The following is a 21238-nucleotide window of genomic DNA, read 5'->3' on the forward strand; positions in this document are numbered from 1 at the left end:
AACCACGGTTGTAAATGACAAGATAAACAGGTATAGACTTGTTATGACTGAATAGTATGATTAATACGTAAATTCTAAATACTTAATAGTACGTGAGTACGTCCAGACGTCCTACCACCAAACTACCGCAGTACCGTCTCCAATACTACTAAACAAAAAAAATATTTAATATTTAATTAAGGTATCAGAAATTATTTAACTTTTAAAGTTTTTATTAATTAATGTGTGGTTAACAAGATTAGAAATTTAATTAATCATAATGTCGTCAATAATGGTAAGTGTTAAATTTTATATTTAATTCAAATTTCTATTGTCTATGACATTAATTCATATTTTTTAATTGTGGTTGTAACTGGGTACAAGTTTTTTATTATGAATGTGTGTATTAAAAGTAATCACGTATCCAGTTATTATAGCACTATTTTCAAATTTGTGTCAAACAGTAACACTATTTAGTGTTTTGTTTTCTGTACAAGTTATATTATAGTGAATTGTGTATTTTAGATGGACGATAGTGGAATAGACAGCGATACTACAAAACGTCATAAAACTACAACTGAAGAAAATGACAGAGTAACTATATATTCATGTTATATACTGATTTAATGTTATTGTGTATAAAATATTTATAACGCTAGAATAGTTTAAATTTAATCTTAAACTTTTAGATCATTCAGTTTAATTAACTGTTCTAGGTGTTGAATATTGTTTATTTTATAAATATTTAATTTTTTTAACACAATAATTATATTAAAATTATATAAATATATACAATGTGTAAAAAAACACAGTATACCATTAAATAAATGTTTTATTTTTATTATAGAACAGTGACGAAGACAGCAACACAAGTGATTGTTCTATGAGAGTTACAAAACCTTCATTTTTCCAGAAAAAATTGGGCAAGTCAATAAACCAGTTAACAATCAACATATTATTTTATTTATTATTGTATGGTTTTATTGTAGAAAAACATCCTATTTTATTTTTATTTTTGTATATTTTGTTTAGATTTAGCTTTATGTTTCTTTAACATTAACTGAATTTTCGAATTATTTTATCATGCACGAATGCACGATGAAAGAAAAACAGTGGTAAGATTTTTTTTTATCAATTTTAGTTTTCATTTCTTTATTGTTATTATTCCTGTAGAATTTGTTGTTTTACCATCTTATTTTTATTGGGTTATAATTAAATTATTTTTGTGATTTACAACAGAACAATATGCTAAACCAGGTTTGATGGAATATAACCAAATGGCTGTTCCGAACAGCAAATCATCCAAGATAGATAAATTACCAGTATTAGTAGATTGGGATTCATCTGACAGGTAATTTTTATTCATATATTCATCTAAAAGTTAAAAAATGTACATTTTAGTTTATTTTTATAGTGAAATGGAAATACGGTTTTTTCCTGGACCAAAGGCTAGGCAAACATTGAGTGATACTTTCAGTCTACAAGAATTTCACGGATCTATAGAATCTGAGGACTTAGACTTGATACCACCACAACATGCAACTAAAACTGATAATCAATGTTGCAGTTTGGTTTTGCAGAGGTGTACAATTCTTTGAGATCTTTTACTAATTTTAATTACTTAACATAACTTCCACAAAAATATATGACATACATTTTATATAAAATAAATCAAACATACCATAAATATTGTGTTGACCAGCTTTAGTAATATTGACTGATGTTAGAAGCTGAAATGATCAATGTTGGTATCTTTTATGAATGTTTAATTATTGTGTTTTTTTTTTGTTTTGTCAATAAATATTGTTATTAAATAAAATACTGTTGTTTATTTTATATTGTTTTAAAAATAAAAAATAAAAAGTTCAAACACATTTTTAGTTTAAAGATTTTCCATTAATTTGAAGTGTACATTCAATATCAATATTAAATGAATTAAACTCTAATTACATTATGACTACTAAACATTAATTTAAATAATTAGTTGATGCATTCAAAGTAAATAATAAATAAGTAACAACGTACAATTGAACATTAGTTGATAAATTAAGTGATTGGATATTTTAGTTGATTTAAATAATAATGTATAATACAAAAAAAATTTAGAGACTAAAAAACACATTTTTAAGTGTTTAAATTTTCAAATCAAAAACCTACTTTATTTTGAAAATTAGTATTTTCCAAAGTCAGTTAAATCAAACATATTTCTATCAATACATATTGTATAGAGCTACAAAGAAATATTATGTAGAAAGAAAATAATATTAAATAATATTATTAATCCATACGAATTGATTCTATAATTTTATTATTCTCCTGTAAGTACTTAAATTGCCTATTCAAAACGCCGCCTTAAAAACTAGCTATAATAATATCATGTCAATATCGTTTTTATAAATGATAAGTTAATTCATTATAAAATCGAAGTGGCATATAGAAAACCATAAATTATTCTCAGCGTAACACTTGAATTTTGGACAAAAATCAATATACATTTATAATACGTCATATAGTTTAAATCGTTAAAAAAAAGGTTATTATAATATTTTATTTGGAATAAATTTATCACGGAATAAAATATTTTATATTTGTTGTGTTTGAAGGTGGGTGGTTTGAAGTGCGGGGCTGCGTAATGCTTCATGTCTTTGTCAATTGCCAGTCATATAAAATTAATCCATTAATATTTCTTGACACAGCTTCATTGCATTTTTATCGAACGATATACAAATACACGTTTCCATCAATTATTGTTTATTTTATTATTAATTATTGTATATTAATCGATTCCCGTTTCACATAAATTCTAAGCCACACTACCACTAAATATATACGTGTACCATAACTTTTTTTAGTTTCAAATTATAAAGGATAGTTACTATTACAGTAGTGCATAAACAATTTTAAACTTTGTGTTTGTATTTACACAAAATAATTACACATCTATTCGAACTTAAAAATGTTAATCATATCATTTATATCATAATACATTTGAGTATTTGACTATTTGGTGCTTTTTTTTTTATAAAATATTTGGTTAAATATTGAACGAAACGATTTGCGTGCATTAGTCGTCTATTGACCTATTGTAATCCTTTTGTCATGGCTTCGCTGAACGCCGAAAGTTTAATTTTACAATCAATACCAGTTGAAGCGTTAAAAAATGATCCGTCCAGGAGACAGTAAAAGTATTTTTTTATTTTAAAGTTGTTGTTCAAATATCAGATTAATATACTTAAATATATCAATTAATTTCATCTAACATATTATAAGTTAAATATTAGGCGATATCTATAGATGTAGGATGATGCTACACATTGAGATGCGGGCTTATAGTGTTTATACTATATTTATATTATAATAAATGAAATTTAACGTGAACGTGTTCGGAAATTGATTATTGTTTAATATAATTCACAGTACTTACTTTTTTTAATTTAGTATATTTAATGTGTATTAAGTTAAAACTTATATTGAATAATTACTTACACAAGAAATTTTTAACTGATTATAAGACATTTTTGGCTGTTCTTCAAAAAGCTCCATACGTTCCTATGAGATAATCCGTTACCTACAACCTACATGAAATATGAAAATATACGCTGATTCATTAGGCTACATTATTATTATCTATCACTGTTTCGATATCTATTGGGAATATACTATAGTATAATATAGACCAGTGGTGCGCAACCTTTTTTGATCTAGGACCGACGATAATACGACCCCCCCCTTCCTACCAACACAATGTAAGTGTATAATATATATTTATTTAATAGTCATAGTATACATAGTATATAACTTTTTCATTTGGTGTAAAAATTATTGGCGACCCCCTAACAACATTTCGAGACCCCATCAGGGGTCGCGCGACTCCAGGTTGCGCACCACTGGTATAAACTGTATAGAGGGCAATTCACCATTATTGTCCACCCCTATTTTACCTTTAATAATTAATTTTTTCAATTTCTGATTTTTCGAAATTTTTAATAATAATAAAGATAAAATAAGGAAGACTCCTTATTCTTAGATAAATCGTCATGTGGCGATAGTTACTTATATTTTAAATTATTTTTCAAATATGAATCACCTTTTTTATTTGGTTAGACGACTAAATCGAGATTCAAACGATTTATTCAACTTCGTTCAACTTTTCGTTTGAAAGTTCCTTGAAACTAGTCAGGGATTTCGTCGCCGTTGTTACTGCCTGGGTGATTTCTTCATCTATTGTTTCTTCGCCCACGTCTCTGATCTCTAAGTTCTAACCAACAGTTGTCAAACAGTCTGGTGCAGTTAGTGCCACTTCCAACAGCATGGGTGATTGCTTTAGTCAAGACTCCTGCGTCAGTTGACTCCCGATCTAGTACTACACGCGGCACACGGAGATGGCCGCTTATGTTCTCATTTACTGCACTGATGAGATTGCCTAGTAATTGAACTTATTTATCAGCTTTAATCGTTTTAAGCATGTTTGAAGAAGTCAATAACTTAACGATGACACATTTGGTCTACGCATGGAGTTTTTTGCGTTCTTTCTTCGGTTGTTTCATCACTCTCTTCCATGGGACTTCTACGTTTTTTGGCTCTGGATCTGGGGGTCCCGCCCGGGGTAGCTTCCGGCGCTGCAGAAGACAAGGGCAGAGTGTCGCATTTGGCTACGGTATTATTTTTTGCTTCATGGTCCGGCTGTTGGTTTGTTAGATTAACCGTATTTGGCGTGCTTAAATACAAATATAATTTATTAAAAAATATGGCAATTAAATAAAAAATGATGGCAATCAACTAACACAATACTTTTTAATTTTTTTTTAAATTGAGTTTCGTAGTTAAACAATTTTATTCATTTAATACAATAAAGTAGGATTTAAAACCTAATAAGAAATGAATGATGATTAATGTTTATAGTGTGTGTGTGCAGTTATGCTATGCAGGTTATGTCGATAACGACGCGGCGTCGGCTGTCTGGCACCTGTAGTCTAAACCTCTTATTCTACACTTTTACAGTGCACAATATGTGCTATACAGCATGCCTGATGCAAGTTTGTCACTTAGAATATGAAGTCCAAAAACTGTTAATTATATTTGACGTATCACAGCTATCACGTAAGTAAGTAAGAAAAGTATGTTCTGTTTAAATGTTTAAAACCACCTATGTATGTAAGCAAGCCGTTGAAGCGGTTTCTAATCACCGCGGATCATAATCCAAAAACGCGCGTGGTCAAACCGTTCCGTGTGCAGCCAGCTTAATTTGGTTGATGAGTTGCATAGGTCTGGTGGAAACTTCGATTTGTGAATACGTATGAGAAACTAACTAATTTAAATTATAGTATAATAGTATGTAGTAATATAGTATATAAGAGTATAGGTCAAGTGGCCTGCGTTTGTCTGAATTGATACTCGGTACTTTACTTCAGATCTTATAAGAGCGTGTCATAACATTATTCATTAAATCGGATTATTGATTAATAACCATAACATAATATATAGTTGTATTAAATTGGAATGATAATGGATTAAGAAAGAAAACAGATGAATTAAAAGAAATTCTATAAGACAGCACAACATAGATGTTGCGTGCATAACTGAAACTCATTTAACAAATACCCACAATATTGATATATCCGATTACAAAATATATCGCGTAGATCGACTCGCAGAATTTTCCGTAAATGGAGTCAGTGGCGCACCCAAGGGGGGGGGGGATTGGGGCTTAAGCCCTCTCATCCTAAAAATTTTTTTTCATTACATTATACATTATTATAGCAAATATAGTATAACAATGATAAATGATAATGTTTTATTTTCAAATTGTATTATGTTAGATACACATTTATATACACAATAGTCCATTATTACGCAATAATGTATGTGACAATCGCCGATTTCTTATTTCGTTAAAAATTATTTTTAGATTTACAGATACTAGCGATTACGTAGGATCGACTTTGATTGGTAACTACGATAACAATGATAATTATGACTTTCGACTTTCTGTGGCAATTGAGGCATGAAAATCTCGTTTAGATAATTCAGTTTGTTCGATTTTTTTTTGTGATAGCTGTGTCGAATGTGCGTATGAGTAAAAAAAAGCCGAGTTAAAATGAGTCAAAAACGAAAAAAACCTGAAGTTGGTACAAGTAGTACTCTTCTTAAGTATATTAATATTAAACCAAAAATTTCATCAATCAATGAACCGCCCAGTTCTTAAAAACTTTTTGCTTTATCGTCGCCGTCAACATTTGATAAATTGGTAATTATGAAAAATGTTTTTCTTTCGATATATCATTATTTGTAACTAAAAAAACGACGACAAAAAAAAATTCAAGTTTTACAAAATGTGTGGGTCCCAGAAAATAATTATATTTTTCCTAATCAACAAATTGGCAATCAAAAAAGAAAATTTAATATACTATGGTTAACTAAATACAAATGGTTAACATATTAAAAAATTGAAGATAGTGCTTTTTGTAAAAAGTTTGCGTATTATTTTCACCTTCTGATAGGCTGGCTATAGTCCAACCAATCACTTCATACATTTCTTAAAAAGGGGTACAATAATTGGAAAAAAAGGCTTAGAAAAATTCGAAAAACACGGAAGTTTAAATTATTATAAAGAAGCTAATTTAAAAGCTGACCATTTTATGGATGTTATGTTAGGAAAAACATTATCGGTTGATAAACAAATTGACAAATTTCATCACCAACAGACTTTAGATAATCAAGAAAAACTTAAACCGATAATAAAAACAATTATTTTTTGAAGACGACAATATCTACCACTTAGAGCACATTGAGATTACGGAACGTTTAATATAGATCAAGAGCCCGAGTGCAACGAAAGTAATTTTCGAGCGTTGCTTAGGGCACGAATTGATTCAGGAGACACAGATTTAAAACAACATTTAATAACTTGCGGGAAAAATTCAACGTATATTAGTTTGGTTTTAGTTAAAACCAAATAATAAGTGCTTGCGAAATCTTCACATGTATCGAAAAATACAAATTAAAGAATCCGAAGTATTAACAGTTCTTTCTGAAAAGGGGCCCAGGAAACTTAAATTTTAAATTGATTTGTTATAGTATTTAATTATAAATATAATTATAAATATTAAATACATAATAATATAACATATTATATGGTAATAATAAATAAATGTGATTATTTAAAAATTAATTTTAATTGTTTATTTATATATGTAAGGAAAAATAAAAAAATATTAAGCCCCCTCCCAAATAAAAATTCTGGGTGCGCGCCTGAATGGAGTCACAAGACATCGTGGTGTGGGTGGCGTAGCCTTACTAGTTCGCGAGAATATTATTTCGCAGACACAAATACCTTTAGACGATCTTTCTTTAGAGTGTCTCGTATCTGGATGCCGTAGAAGTTTTGATAAACATTAATAATGAACCAATATATTGATGGTAAGTGCTTATCAACCACCTATAAAAATTAATATCGATGACTTCGTTAAATTAATGGGTCGAAATAAATCAGTTATCATTGTCGGAGACCTAAACTCTAAACACGGTAATTGGGGCTGTCGTGTCGACAACCAAAGTGGACGCAAACTTAATACTTGGATTGCCGAAAACCGTTACACAATACTTGTACCAAAAGATCCTACTCGTATTCCTACGGATAGTAATAAACGACCAGATATCTTAGACGCTGTAGTAACAAAAATCAATTCCGTTGAGATCTAAACAAGAAACACTTGCAGCACTCAGTTCTGACCACAAACCAGTAAAAATAACATTTTATTGGTAATTACTAATTACAATCACAGACATAACATCGGCATTTTACCTCAACATATGTTCCTTAATTCTAAGCAAACACAATGCTAGACGCATTTGACAAAACCAAAGAAAAACGGAAAAAAAAAAAAAAGTTAAATTCATTTAAGACGTAAAAACTTTTTCCAGAAGTTTTATCATGTCAGAGTCTCCATTAGACCTATGCAACTCATCAACCAATTTAAGCTGGCTGCACATGGAATGGTTTGACCACGCACGTTTTCGGATTATGATCCGCGGTGATTAGAAACCGTTTCCGAGACTTGCTTACATACATAGGTGGTTTTAAAATCGGTTTTTAAATATTTTTTACAAAACGGCCGCTAACAAACCTACGCAATCAAACCATTCCGTGCGTAGCCAGCTTTACACAAATCAGTTAGTGCTCTTATTCACAGAACAGATATGAAATAGAATCGACACTCGCCGTGTAAATATGTAAATATGTAATATAGAGTAAATATGAACAAAAGTAAAATAATTATATAAGTAAATGCATACAATATATTTTCACAATTTCACAAATACACAAAATATGAATGTGAATGCATCAAGATCAAGTTATATAATATGGTGCTTAGGAGGTGCTGTATACTGCGTGTTGCCTATACAAAAGTCGTATGAATTTACATGCAAATTTAAGGGGGAGGTGATCTAGATTCTAGAACATACTTTTCTTACTACTAACGTATATTGTATAAATGTTACGAAAAATCAGTGTATTATCGACAAACAAAATTGTACATTTCAGACTATATTTAATATTTATACAATCTAAAATATAACATGTTTTTCTATGTGTCTAGTAATAATCTAGGTAATAAAACAATTATATAAACTAATAAACTTGTTATTTTTATATAAAATATAATAATATGCGATGATTGTTATTTTATTAGATAGTCATTATCTACTTAATATATGCAGTACCGCTTGCTGTACATTTAATTTTAGTATCTACTGTCTAGTGAAAAGTGAGTTACTATAATGGATGTGTTAAATTTGAATTCAATAATATATCATTGTACACTAAAAACTATTTTGAGTGAAATGTTCTTTTACTTCGGCACTTTGCCACAAGATGCCATCATATTAGGTATTTATTTTTTGTTACCATAGTAAATTATTATTATTAGTTCAATAGTACTTAAAACTTTTAGAACTTCCCTCCGAAAGTCCGAAATAGAATTAATTAAGAAAATTGAATTTTTCAAACTTTTGCCTTTATTTACACAAATATGACCAATATATGTGCCAAATTTCGCATTTTAACTTTTACGGGAAGTGCTTATAATTGTGAAGTGACCTATAATTTTATCGATGATAAGTGAGTGATGAAATAAAAAAAATTTGAAAACCTCCCCCTTTGAAAAAGCTTAATATTATTTTAACTTTATGCTATAGGTTTAGGAAGCAGAGATATGCGGGTGAGAAAAACAGAGTGAATTAGCTCATGTAAAGGTACACAGCATGCAGCTTAAACCTGACACGGCACATTGTCGTGCGCTCAGATAAATAATAGTATATATTTTAAATTTGTGCAACAGCAATAATTTTTGGATTATTGCGGCCTAATAAATGTTCAGCCGAATACTCGATACTAATGTTAATAAAACATCCATGATAATATTCAATAATACGAATAATCATCATTTATCAAACAGGATTGCTATTGTACACTGGTTGTTATAATAACTGTAATTTATTTATTTATTTTAATAGCATTTTAGATGTGTTATTAAAACTTTGAAGTGAAACTATATAAATATTATTAATACCTCGTCGCTCGTCCCAAGCATGGCTTATTATTGTCAATTAACCTAAATGCAGTGCTGTAATTTTAATCTTTACACATGATTATAATCTATTTGGTTTAAGTAAATAAAAAAAATCGCGCAAAACTAATATTTTAACCATATAATGTCACACAGTCGCGTTATGTTATCATCATAACATTCATAACATTCATAACCTGCACCGGTCTGCACGCGCGACTAAAAACATAATAATTTATGCCACAGTTGCAAAACGTTTCGTTCATCACGAACACGGACTGAGATGGATCCATCAGACGGATTCGCGAGTACGGAGAATAATCTTATTTTATCGGAATGTTTTGCGGTGAGACACAACACGCCCACCACCCGCGCCACGTGCTCCACGCATCGTTGCGTGCACGCGCGTGCGAGTATTTTATAAAATTGAAAAATATTATATAGTCACAATAATAATAACTTTGGCGAAGTTCTCCGCGCGGGGCTTACGCATAAATACATTAGCGATAACAAAGATATAGTATTATGGATTCGGCCGATTCGGGCATTCTGCGGCGCTGCGCGTGTAATGATATTATCGCGCGCCGCTGCGAACGGGTCACGGGGTGTGCGCGGGCAAGTTAAAAACGCGATAATATTATATTAATATTGTTATAAAAACATACGGTGGATGGCGGGAGGAGGGGAGACGATCTCCGAAATCGGTAACGCGCGTGTACAGTTACATAATACTATAATAGTGTAACATCTAGTACGGTCGGACGACAATAATAATATATGTTCAATATATTATAATATTGGCATTATATTTTTGTAAATTTAAAAACAATCGCGATGGTGGGACGAGAAAATTACGTAGCTCAGGGGATGAAAAAATCACTTGGTTAAGACGGTAAAAAAAAAATCGAATTAGAACGGCCAAATAAATGGACGGATAAAAAGGAAATTTCAAATTTGGGACTTTGGCTTATTGACTGCGGCTCCTATAATGTAACTCTGTATATAACTATATAAAACTCCTATTCCTATATATAATAACGTAACTGTAAACTGTTGATCATAAGTTCCTTGAGAACCTAAAGGCCGATAAAAAAATATTAAAATGACTTGTGTGTGTTTTATGTTTGGAAAAATCGTTACAGGCGAGGTAAGTATTATTACAAGTCCGTATCACTCTCATCATCCCTCTCTCCTCGCTGTCACACTGCGTAAATTTCACCGCGAGTGAAACGTAACGAAAAATTACTACGGGCGCGCGCGCGCGTACATTATAAAATATAAATTATATTATTAAAGTCGAACACGCGCGCGTTCGAGAACGGAATGGGGTGGGGGTAGGGGGAGAAAGTTTTTCGGTTTTTTGTGTTGCCTACTCGAATATCGTTAAATTGTTGTATATAATATGCGACATGACGTTTTGCGCCGTACGATCACCCCCGTCGTCGCAGTGATGCTCTGTCGCGTCGCGTCATCCGGTCTACGCGCATAACATTATTACCTACACATCATATATATAATAACATGTCGGGCGCGCGCGTCCATCCACCGCAGTGTACGGCGTACACACTCCGTCGTCCGCCCGGGCCGCCGCCGGTCGCTATATATTAGCCCACCCACCGCCGGCTTCCGTGTTTCGCGTCCTGCACGCGCGGTGGCGTCGGTTTGTGTGTATAATAGCGACAACACACTACCGCCGCCGCCTCGGTCTGCACGCAATCGATTGCGCGTCGCGTTACGACGTCGCGCGCGCACACGCACACGCCGCGCGCGTATACACGATATACATGTATATACACGTACGTATATTATAACACGCCGATGGTATACTCTGCGTGGTGCACGTAATAACGCGAGCGCGCGCGCGCGCGCGGGTCCGCTCGACGGACGGGCGGGGATGTCGCCCGAGCCGCGTTCCGCGCGCGGCGCTTGTTTTATAACTCTGCCTCGCCGTGTGCGTGTGCGCGTGTGTATAATACGATATATATATATACAGTATACACGTATACACGCACATATATGATGCGTGCGTATACGTTTGCGCGTTATACGCGCGACGTCGACGCCTAGCAGCGATTCCCTCGGCCGCCGTCGCGCGTACCGCATTATAATATACCGCGCGCGCGGCGCATATAACGGCGGCGGCGACGGAAAATTTATTATTATTATCGTTGTATATTATTTTATAATCGCAGTCGCAGTCGCAGTCCGAGCGTCGCGTCAAAACCCGCGCACGTCGTCGCACAGTCGCGCATTCGCGTACGCGCGCATAATATATCATAATATAACGTCGCACAATAATAATCTTTGCATCGCCTACGACTGATGCCGCACGCGTTGTATGTACAGGCGTCGGTTTTAAGTATATTATTAATATTCTTATTACGTTTCCGCGACATCAAAAATAACGGCGCGCGCCCGAAGCGCATGTACTCACCCGCGTCATAATAATAACAATTATTATTATTATTATTTAGCACCTGTAAATATATTGTGATATATTATCATAAATCGCTTTGGCCGTGCGATGTACAATATTATATAAATATAATAATATTATGATATCGTTCTAATAACATATATATTATAATATTAATATTATACGCGCGCGGCCGTTGTGCGCGGTCAGAGTAGTCGCGCACCGTCCGATCTGCGGTTCCCGACATGAAAAAGGCGGCGAGCAAAGTGCGCGACGAAAAACTGTTGGCCGCGGTGCGCGATCGACCGGTGCTCTACGATCAGTCAATGCACGTGTTCAAGGACTACGGCGCCAAGAACGCCGCGTGGAAAGAAGTGGCCTCCGCCGTGGTCGGTTCTCAGGACAAACAGGCCGGTCAGTTATAATAGTTATATCTATCTTATATCTACATATATATATATATATATATATAAATTAATCTATTTTTAGGATTATAATTTATAATGTAATATATAATGTATTTATAATAATGTATTACGATAAACATACCTATTATAATAATTAATAACTATTAACTAGTAACGATTATACTTAACATGTATCATGGCTGTATATATAATGCAAATATTATATGAGTTTCAATGGCGTGTCATACTTGAATACTTCAAACTTCATTGGGTTAGTAGTAAATACTTTACAGTGGCTTATTGCTATGTCTGGGGGGAAGGTTGACTCCGGGATGAAGATTTAAATTTTAAACTAACGATTTCTTAGATCATAGTACTACGATGTATCCACGCGTATATATACAATATACTAAATGTAAAGTCTTTACCACGGTTTATGTTCGGATTTGTACAGCGGTTAAATTATAAGATGGGTAATTAAAGACTATCTCCGACTCGTCAGCCCTCTTAGCAACCTCTATATACCTACGACGTCCGATTATACCGCGGTTCGCGCGGACATGTTAGCGGCGACTGCCGTTGTTCGTATAAGTCGATCAACCGATGTTTTCCCGCCAAATTATTCATTAACCGCGTTTAGTGGTAAATAATAGGCAAACATTACAGTGAAACGACCCTTAACGAATATATACAAATAGTGCACACGTTATTTTGCAAACAAAATTTAAATTGCAGAACTGGCTTTTTCAATACCGGACACTCTCGGTCGCTGAACTTTTGTCCGTTATTTTGAGGTGTCCGTAAGGGAATGTCTAACTATATATATATATTATATACATACACATATTTTCGACGACGACTGGTGATGTATACAATATATTATATATAGATTAATTTATTATTCTATATAATAGGTGCAATACGCGGTCAAATACATATATACAGGGCGGGAAACGTCGTAATTATCGCGGATATGCTGCACAGAGTGGAAAAAAAAATAAAATATTATTATAATTTGCGCATGATAGGTAGGTACGTGCGTGCGATCACCTTGGATACGGCGTGTATACAGAGACCATCGTAATTGTTTCGATTTTTGCAGAAAAAACAAATCGCACAGTTGTTTTTTTTGTACGCGTTGGTTTTGCGATTCACGCCGTTATTCCTATTATTGCATCGCACTAAATTACATATACGTATACCCCACGAATTTTTACGGTATAATATGTTGTATTCAATTTATCGCGATTTGACGAAATATTACGTTTGAAATCAATGATATAGGTACAATGTATTTGAGGTCTAACCTAGCTACCATAACATTCAGTATATATATATATATATGTATGTTTACTCCTTATTTGTGGTTTATTGTTATATGTCATTATAATATATAGTGCTCAAAATAGGGGAGGTGTGCATGGGGCACGTAGCTTTTCAACTATACTATTTTTTTTTTTACTAGAACCCCCCATCTCCGGACGGGACAAGTTAAAACCTGAATTAATTTTCCATAAGTTAATACACTATAGATTTCAATTTTCGCTAATAATACTACATTGTTATTTTTGATAAATAAATTGAAAAATTATATCTTAATGAATTTTACAATGCTTAATATTTTTGATTTCAGTTTATAGTCTATAATATAAATATGTTTTTTTATTTGGTACGGCTTCTATATCGTTCTTATAGTGTCACGCCGGTTACGGCAGCCCAATTCATTCGTCCAACAATATATCTTTCCCTCACTTTACTACTAAATACAATAATGGTTCTATCATATTTATATTGCTTATGTAGTTATATTGTCAGATTTAGTTTTCACTGGTAGGTAGTTATTTTTGAATTTGCGTTTTTTCAAATGATAACTAAAAATTATGACGTAATTATAAAATTGTCTCATATTCATTTTCGCGTCATAGATAAACGATGAACCTATACTTATATAAAATAAACAACTTTATTGTAACGATTTATCGCCTTATCGGAAGGATAAATTATATATTAATACAATGATATTATCATAGCACCGTATAGTGTCCAATACCCATAGCGGTGTTTTAATGAAATGGGGCACACTTTTTTACGCTGGGATAATTCTCGTGCTCTTAAAATGAAACTACAGATTTAGGGATTTATTATAATATTCGAACGCTATACAGTACAAGTAAATTCGTTGCGGCCTAATAGTATAATTCTTATAGAAATTAAAAATAAAATAAAATAAATAAACATAAAAATATATTGTACTGAATATAATGTATATTATAACGGGAACTGTCTAGAATAATCCGCGATTATATCATCATACATAAATGAGTATATCCTCGTCCCACGAGCATTACAAACAATAATGTCGGGACGGAGTTTTAAAGTGCACTTACCGGACTATTTTCAATGATTCGAGCGCATCCTATTAATAATATATTCAAATCAGAACTCGACGGTCGACGGATAGACGTACGTCAGACATACGTCGCGTATTACTTTTTTTTGTTTTTTGTTAAGCGAATGGTTCATTTATGACTAATGAGTAATGGCTATAGGTACGTCAAAACTATGATGTTCGATTTCCTATTTCATTTTATTTGAAAGTCAAAATTACATTTTTCACAAACTCAGAATCTATCTATAAACAAATTTTAATAATTTTAGTTTTTATACTAAATATACAACTATATGGGTAAGACGGGTAGGTACACTAATTAATTAAAACTAATATAATAATAACTATTTTAATATTTTTTATACTTTTGTTTCTCCAAATTATTTAACCTGTACATTTTATTTTGTATGTTATTTAATACCTAGTTAAAAATAAAAACGATGTTTAGGTATATTATATGTATAATGTATTTACAGTTTACTTAATTACCTAATAGGATAGTTTATTTTTCGTTACCTTATAAATTAATATGGCAGCCTACGTGAACGTTTTGCGATGATTGAAGACATTAAAGTTAACGCAACAGCAAATCTCAGGGCCATTCCAATAGAGGGATACCAAAGATGTTTCCAGCAGTTACAAAGTCGTTGGAGTAAGTGTGTCTGTGCTGAAGGACGATACTTTGAAGGAGATTAAGTAGATTTATATTTAAATTGTATACATAAAAAAATAAAATGAAATTCCGGGAACTTTTTGATCCTACTACGTATATAGATTGATTTTAATAAAACTGAAATTTTTTCGAAAAGTTTTAACGGTTTTGGTATATTTTGTTTTAGATGATTATATTTTAGAAGTAATTTTTACAACTAAATATTTGAAAAGTTTCAAACGATTAGGTACAAATTGAGTACAAATTAAATTTACAAAATGATAAATATTTATACTATTTTGAGATGTACCGGTCTAAATCAAAATGTATGCAGTTTATAGTTGTATACATACATTATAACATTTGTGTAAAACTGTATAACGTTTGACACGTTTGTATTGAATTCGCATTAAATATTAGGATGTTAAATGTACTAGCTTACATTCCCAAACCTTATATCTAATTGACGCTTATAAAATGATGTTTGCACGGATTTTTACAATCAAAATGATACAATTAATAAATTTCTCAACTATTTCGAGGACGCATAGGTTGGTCATGATAGCCGATATAGAAAATGTAATCTAAAATGTCCTATAGGGTTAGGGTTATAGATTTAGCTAAAATACTATGTCCTGTGAGTGACATGAACTAACAACTTCATAGAAGGGTTTTACAATTTATGTATCTCAATATTAAATGCAATATATTCCTCTACATTGAATTTTATCGATGCTTTGAAAAATATACAAATTTGTGATGAGCAATGAAAAAATAAAATATTTATTCAGACTTCAATACTTATAGGTTAATAGAATCATATGTAAGACGCATCGTCCAAACTTTTTAACTTATCTATGTATTATATCAAATTATTTATGAACTTTTAAATGTATCTTAGACTATATAGTATATTAAATTGACATTTAAAAGGTTATCGCTCAAAATATGAGGATTATTTATGTATTATTTTTAATTATTTATGAACATTTAAATGTATTATAACTTATAACATATTATATTTACAGTAAAATATAAATTGCATTATTTTAAATTTAATTGTCTTAAAATCAACAACATTATAAAGAATAATTCCTCAACACGTATGAATTATTGTTTGCACGTTTACGCTTCCAATTTCTCGAGCCCAATTGATCGATGGTGAATTTTTCTGAGCCAATATCGTTTCTGGACCCATTACTAATAAAACTACCTATTCATTTGAAATTCGATTTTTAATATATGCAAATTCTCAAAAAAAAAATTTTTTTTTTCGAAGGGTGAAAAAATGTGTATTGTATTTTAAATATGTTGATTTTTAATTACTTTTATTTCAAATTAATTAAAAATTTAAAACCTTTAAAAGAATTTCCCGTTTATCAACATAATTTCATTGTCTAGGAAAAACTAAATTAAAATTAATAAATATTTTGTTAACAAAGATAATATTACTTATAACATTATAGTTTATATAATATAAACACCATAAAGTCAAGGGTGTAAACAAATTAGTATTATATGAAATATAAAATACACTATACAGTATACACACATACACATATATATACACAATAACTACCGTATAATATATCAATTAAAAAAAAACATTTTTACGACGAAAATTATAGTACTTTATATTATATTGTTATAATATTTTGTTGGAATAAGGATGGTTAAACGAGAATCTCTACTAGGCGGAATTATATATTCCTCTGAATTTGTATCAACTAGTTACGCCACGCTGGCTAGTATAATAGCAACTTTATTTGCTTATAATATTTGCTAAACTATATAAACTCCGTCGGATATTGATTTCGTCAGACACTGAAAATTATGGGTATATATGTATTATATACGATAATGTTTAATGTATAACTAATTTTTTTATATCTAAAATGATGAGAATATATTTTAGAAAATCAAAAAAAGAAATTACACGAGGAGTAATAATACACTTGATACGTTTATAAATATATAATTAAAATTTTGGTCATAAGATTTTTTGATTTATACATAGTTGTGAGTTTGTGACATACCAATATACCATGTTATACTGTATATAAAGTATAGAATAGCAGATTCAACGTATAGTATTATAATTGCACTGGCAACCGGGGAATAGTGTTCCCGTGCCAGGACAAAAAAATAAGCCATAGACTGTCGAAAAATTGTTCTTATTAGTTTTCAAGTTAACTGGTGATAACTTATTACAATGCATATTTTAAATCGAGCCTAAAGATTAAGGATGCATATACGTCTAAACCGTGCGGCACACGCACATCTACCCCCAAAATTGTGGTACCTACTCTAAATAATAAATATATAAATTTGGTTAACAAAATAGAAGATAAATATTTGAGTACTAGATATAAATCGTATTATACATTTACACAATCTATCGTTTTATTGTTGAGTTAAAAAATATTAGAATTGTCAAAATATTATAATTTTTATTGTTTAAATAAATTAAAATACCTTATTACGACTAGCATCACAAAAGTTATAACATATCTATTGTTCTTACGTGAATTGTTATAAATGTAATTTTAAATAATGAAATACCGAAATAGCCAAATAAGTTGTTAAATAGTATGACAAAAGAATGTAAAATGTTCTTCATTGACATGAAATAAAGTTTTTATTGGCTATACACTATTCAAAATGGATTTTATTTAATGATTCTATTCAAACGCCTCAATACATTTACCTTTTACCTTATAGTATAGTAAGATAAACTTAATGGCCCGTCATATCAGAAATACCATGTCGTAATATACAATAGATACCAACTGAAAAATTAATTTTATGATATAAATATAGGTACTGTGTGAAAACTGAAAACATTATCTATGAAACAACTGCGTTGAATTGTTGGTGCGGTAAAATATCCGGATACCGAATTATACACTTTTGCTTATAAATATGAATTTAACTCCGAACGGCATCACCCGTGTAATATTAAGACATCGAGAGAATGAATATGATACCAGTGATCACAAGTATTTTTCTACTACTTACTTGTTACTTATTTATAGGACTTATTTTTGAGTGTAAATTATATATTAAGATTTTCCGAAGAGGAAGCAAAACCAGATGTTTGGGATTATTTCGTCAGATTATTTATGTTAAATTGTAATTGAGTTTGGATTATTATTAAGCTTTTTTTACTACAATAAACAACATAGAAATTTTAATTAGGTAATATTCATTAAATTATAAATTCATATTATTTTTTCCAAAGAAGGGGGGAATGTTTTGTCTTGTTTCTCTCCCTCTGCTTATTTTATAAATCCAGTTTAAAATTAATGCAAAAGTTCATACCTTTATGGCTATACCCTATACCCTATACATTATATAATATATAAAATATTAATAATTTTTATAAATTAATAAACTATTGTAAATCAGTTATCACTCATCTGACAACGGTGTTGTAGCTTATCTACCTAAATAATTGTTCGACGACTGGTAAAATTAATTTCGTTAATATTTTTGTGATTTTAGTCGAACGGTTGAAAGTCCGTTGGAAAACGCTACGGGACGGTTTCGTCAGGCATTTGAAGAAGAAAAAGACGATGGAGATGTATACTGCGGCCGCAGCCATGCGCCCATACAAGCTAGAAAGACAAATTGCGTTCCTGTTGCCACACGTGTCCTTCCGTGACGAGGACGACAACGGCGGTAGCAACGACGACGAGGATACTTCTTCACTGCTGATGGCCACCGATATCAAGACCAACGAATGTGAATCATCGGCATACGATCAACAGTCAGCCGCCGAAATGCTTTACGAACAGTCCAACATGGACAAAACGTGCAGCGAACACGAAGCCTTGGACCGGTCCATACACTTCCTGTGCGACCAGCGGTACAAACAGGCGGCCGCCACAAATTACAAGTGAGTTACTCTGTGAGAGGGTAGTCGATGGTAAGGGCGGTACTCTTTTCGACCAAGTATGATAAAGTAGTTTTCTCCTTTCGTTTAAAAATAATTGTATTCTTTTCGCCTACGGTTTCACGTTCAACATTTTGGGAAGTTTGTCTCAAAATTAGTTTAATTAAGCTATTAAGCATAATTCAGAGAACTCCATGAGAAGCTTCAAGCTACTATTACTCTCCAAAAAATTATTGTTTATCTGTACATTCGAATAATTATTATATAGGTAATTTAAAAGTTGTGTTTTTGTAACCACTTGATTAATTACCAATTAATAATCACATAAAATACAAAACATAAATATTATTTTAATGACGTTTTAAGACAACTAATTATAAATACTTACCTACACTTTACAATAATTATTTTAATGTACCTACAAAAAAAAATATATTTTAGGAGAGTAGATAATAATAGAAGCTGCCTCCTCGTAGTGCACTCTGGGTTATGTTAAATGGCTTTATTAAAATAATTTTGAGACAGTGCTTCCCAAAATTATGAATGTGAAACCGTGGGCGTAAAGAATATAATTATTTTTAAGCGAAAGGAGTTGGCGCCTGATAATAACATTATTAGGTACTTACCTATTCTACAACATCACCTTTACGATTTACCTATTATATCATAGGTGACTTAACGGGTGCGAATTACGGGAAAGTTGCAGGGATCTATCAATTTTAAATTCTAATAGTAAATAGGGCTCCAGCTAATAAAACGTAGTGGGTGACTATGGTTTGCGATCGACATCCGTTTAATTAACTATTATGTTAAGAGAAATAAAACAATGATATACGTTTCAAACAATTTTATACTAATTTAGGATTCACAAAAAGCTTCTAAAATTTAGCTAGTGAAATAACGTTTGTCAAAAAAATAATATTTCAACTTTATCGTAATATTGTATCAGCCCGCCCAAAACTATGTACTTATTTATAAAATACAAGGAGGGATAAAATAATTGTTTGTTATGAGAGAAGAAGAGCATTGATAACTATGTCGTGAATCGGCTTAAGTTAATCGGCAATATCGAGCTATAAATTATAATAGCGGTCAATTAATTTTATTTTCATGGCTATGGAGAAGGGTGGTTAGTTTAGTATCAAAAAACTATAAAGTGATAGTCTTAACTAGGTTGATATGTACCTATATATTGTGGCGTTGTCCTAATGCTGATTGATACTATACAAATATAATATGACACTATTCTTGTATTCAGATTGGAAGATATGGACTCGGTGGACGCATTCTTCCATGCCATGGCACAAACAGTCAAACAGTTGAAACCTATCACTGTGGCAAAGATCAAAAGAGCAGTGTCAATCATTGTGTCAAATGCAGAAATCGAAGAGATGGAAACTGTCCCGTGCGGAAGGTTTCCTGTGACCGTTCCTATCACAAATGAATCTAAAAAATAAAATTTCAAGTGCTATGTTATGTTTGTATAAAAAATAAAATTATGTATTATACTATTATACACATTTATACTATAAGGATTAGATGTTAAATATAATATTTTAGTATATAATGTTCAACGTTAAACTTGATAAGAATAAAAACAATAAGAAGTACTACTTGTACTTGTGGAGAATACTGAAGATAATTTTGTTTTCAAAATAGAGAGAATAAGATGTAGGTACCTATTCTATGTTGCTAGAAATATGTGCATAAATTGTTACTTTATAACTACTGTTTTTATGCTAACGTTTAATCATGAACTCTTATAATATTAAAATCATATATTTTGTTTTTAGTTCGGACGACTAGTGACAGATTTAGAATTTTTTGAGAGGAGGGTGTATGACTAAAAGCTTTTTCTCCAAAAATAGTTTGTTTCCAATTTTCCATCCATATAGTGTGGTTTAATTTCAGTGTTATGTAGAAACAGAATC

The 21238-nt window shown here is 31.5% G+C and overlaps 2 protein-coding genes across 3 annotated transcripts; both read left to right on the forward strand.

Annotated features, from left to right (window-relative positions):
• The first annotated feature begins 9 nt into the window (after positions 1-9).
• Positions 10-1866, forward strand: LOC132922155 (uncharacterized). Of its 2 annotated transcripts, none has more exons than XM_060985511.1 (5): positions 10-274; positions 505-573; positions 827-902; positions 1219-1330; positions 1394-1866. In XM_060985511.1, the coding sequence occupies exons 1-5, from the start codon at positions 260-262 to the stop codon at positions 1575-1577; spliced, it is 456 nt and encodes a 151-aa protein (XP_060841494.1). In that variant the 5' UTR covers positions 10-259; the 3' UTR covers positions 1578-1866. The 2 variants fall into 2 exon arrangements, with proteins under 2 accessions (XP_060841494.1, XP_060841495.1); XM_060985512.1 differs by having other exon boundaries at positions 10-181.
• Positions 1867-11107: 9241 nt separating this feature from the next.
• LOC132921046 (uncharacterized) lies at positions 11108-20937 on the forward strand. The gene is made up of 3 exons (XM_060983865.1): positions 11108-12378; positions 18917-19310; positions 20566-20937. The coding sequence occupies exons 1-3, from the start codon at positions 12210-12212 to the stop codon at positions 20762-20764; spliced, it is 762 nt and encodes a 253-aa protein (XP_060839848.1). The 5' UTR covers positions 11108-12209; the 3' UTR covers positions 20765-20937.
• Positions 20938-21238: the final 301 nt, after the last annotated feature.

The sequence above is a fragment of the Rhopalosiphum padi genome, chromosome 2 (assembly GCF_020882245.1).
Source record: "Rhopalosiphum padi isolate XX-2018 chromosome 2, ASM2088224v1, whole genome shotgun sequence".
NCBI classification, from domain to species: domain Eukaryota; kingdom Metazoa; phylum Arthropoda; class Insecta; order Hemiptera; family Aphididae; genus Rhopalosiphum; species Rhopalosiphum padi.

Bases quoted from the DNA above. Each gene is read 5' to 3' on its own strand.
- LOC132922155 (XM_060985511.1), top strand. The intron at 574-826 runs GTAACTATATAT...TTTTTATTATAG, and splicing joins CAACTGAAGAAAATGACAGA to AACAGTGACGAAGACAGCAA. The intron at 1,331-1,393 runs GTAATTTTTATT...TTATTTTTATAG, and splicing joins GATTGGGATTCATCTGACAG to TGAAATGGAAATACGGTTTT.
- LOC132921046 (XM_060983865.1), top strand. From the start codon at position 12,210: ATGAAAAAGGCGGCGAGCAAAGTGCGCGACGAAAAACTGTTGGCCGCG. The intron at 12,379-18,916 runs GTCAGTTATAAT...TTGTGATTTTAG, and splicing joins TTCTCAGGACAAACAGGCCG to TCGAACGGTTGAAAGTCCGT. The intron at 19,311-20,565 runs GTGAGTTACTCT...TCTTGTATTCAG, and splicing joins GCGGCCGCCACAAATTACAA to ATTGGAAGATATGGACTCGG.